Below are 2,159 nucleotides of genomic sequence, written 5' to 3' on the forward strand. Positions count from 1 at the left end.
GCAGCTGAGATTGCTACGTCTTGCAGGAAACCGGAAGTGAACCGACTCACTGGGTAGTATTCTGAGCATAAGAAACCTCAAACCCACCACACAGTGACACACTTCCTCTAAAAAGCCACATTCACTCCAACAAAGCCACACATTCTAATGTTGTCACTCCCTATGAGATTATGGGGGCCAAATACATTCAAACTATGTTCTAGAATGAATTTGTAGGCTTAGTATATAACTTTCAAAATGCAAAATCCAAATGTAAAGAATACTCATGACCACTTAACAATCGAAGGAGGGAAGTTGTTAGCCCAGAATTTATTAATTTCGTCAACAAACAATAAAGTGCTTTCTTTGCATTAAACAAGCACTATGAAGATTCCATTCTCTTGGTTCTTACATTTAAGTCAAAAATGAAGGGAAAAAAATAAAAGGAAGGGAGGGAGGAAGGAAAGAATAAATTAGTGGGGGGGGAGGGAACATGTAATAGCAATGGAGCCAAGAGTAATGGGAGCAGGGTGCTGTCCAGGGTGCTGTCCTGCTAACTGCTCCAAGCAAAGACACCAGATTGAAACTTAAACCGCAAAGGCAGCCAGCCGGCCGGGCGTTTGCTATAGTCTGTGGTCACTCCTTTCACCTGAGATTATGGGACTGAAATACAAGTTCTGGAGCTTTTCATACATTGTCTTTCCTGCTGGAGCGTGTGAGTAGCTATTCTCTATGCTGTGATCTTAAAAACCCTTTCAAGTCTCACTGACTTCTAAGTCTGGCAATAAAGTTAACCGTAACACTTCCAGTGCAGGAATCTAACTCCACATCCATCCAAGTTAAATTTGTCAAGCCGGAATAGTGCGAGTTTTCTAATCACAGCATTTGTATAATGAGACAGGGGTTAACCACGAGCAGGGAGCAGACTTCCTGTGTCTGCACCTGTGTTTGCACCCAATACCTGGAATTCAGTGATCTTCATTTGGCCTAGGAAAATAGGAGACAAGCCAAGTGGCTAACATACCCACAGCCCTTCCACAACAGTCAGAACCGAAACTGCGTCTAACTTCAGCAGTGCATTCTAACCATTCTGCCTGCCTACCTGTCTCCTTCCACTTCCTTTAACACAGCCATTTTTTTCTTTCAGAGGAGAACACCTTGAAGGAACGGCAAATTCAGTATGCAAAAAAGGAATATGAAGACTTCACGGATGACAAGATGTTTAAAAGCTCTGACGACTTGCAGTCTTTGGTGGGTGACGAAGGTATAAACTCACGGCCTGATACTGTTAGTGATGACATCCGTCATACTGTGTGTAGATGAGCCAATAAAGTGTCTTCTTTTGCCACAGCAACTGCTCACGACTCCCAGAAACTCAGCTCCTTAGACAGTGCCAATGAAGACAAAACTAGGTCCGAGAATGCCCTTGCTGCAGACACGGATAAAGATGGTAAGGACGTGAGCTGCCGAGAAAATGTCTATGCATCTCAGTCCATTTGTTTTTTATTTGGTCATCATATGGGAGCTCAAAATTAATGCATGCAAAGTTGAAAACTTCAGCAGGAATAAAAGGCAGGCTTCACTTTTGCAGATTCCAACCAAACAGCTGCAGAACAAAACAGATTTATTACAATGAAGGTGAGAGAGAGAAAATGAAAAGTTACATATATGAAGAACCCCAAGAAAGATTGATGTCATGCAGTCATTATCAAATGATTATAAATTCCTTCTTGAAAGCTCTATACTAACTTTGATATAGTGTAACCAGTATATCATAAACCCATAATTATAGTTGTGACATTTCATCATTATTGATTTGCTATTTAACCTTTTGACATTGTTCTGTTCATATGTGAAAATTCTGACAGCACATAGAAAGACCTGTACAACATTATGAATTCTGTCTACTACGTCATCACACAATAGCCGTAAAGTCAACTGTTCCTCTGCTTTTGGACAATAGTGGATCCTGCAGTTAGGTTTCTTTATTGGGAATTATTTTAGCCCTTATTTTAAAGAATTGCATAATTTTTTTTTATTTTATTGCATAATTTTTATGACTAGATCATGGCTTAGCTGTTAAATATTAGTGTGTCTTATTTTATGAATGTGTGTGTGTTTATCAACCATATGCATGCATGAACCCACAGGGATCAGAAGAGGACACAGAGCCACTGTAA

At 40.2% G+C, this 2,159-nt stretch overlaps 1 protein-coding gene across 2 annotated transcripts in view; it reads left to right on the forward strand.

The window, feature by feature from the left end:
* The window catches only part of Ak9 (adenylate kinase 9), a 108,893-nt gene that overhangs the window by 40,511 nt on the left and 66,223 nt on the right, over window positions 1-2,159 (forward strand). For both annotated transcript variants that reach the window (XR_003378370.1, XM_026787467.1), the window contains exons 14-15: window positions 1,127-1,243; window positions 1,331-1,429. Coding sequence is in view for 1 of the 2 variants with exons in the window: in XM_026787467.1 (XP_026643268.1) it covers window positions 1,127-1,243; window positions 1,331-1,429 (216 nt within the window). In the remaining variant the exon portion in view is untranslated. The remainder of the gene's footprint in view (window positions 1-1,126; window positions 1,244-1,330; window positions 1,430-2,159) is intronic.

This window comes from Microtus ochrogaster, linkage group LG9, assembly GCF_000317375.1.
Source record: "Microtus ochrogaster isolate Prairie Vole_2 linkage group LG9, MicOch1.0, whole genome shotgun sequence".
Classification (NCBI taxonomy): Eukaryota; Metazoa; Chordata; class Mammalia; order Rodentia; family Cricetidae; genus Microtus; species Microtus ochrogaster.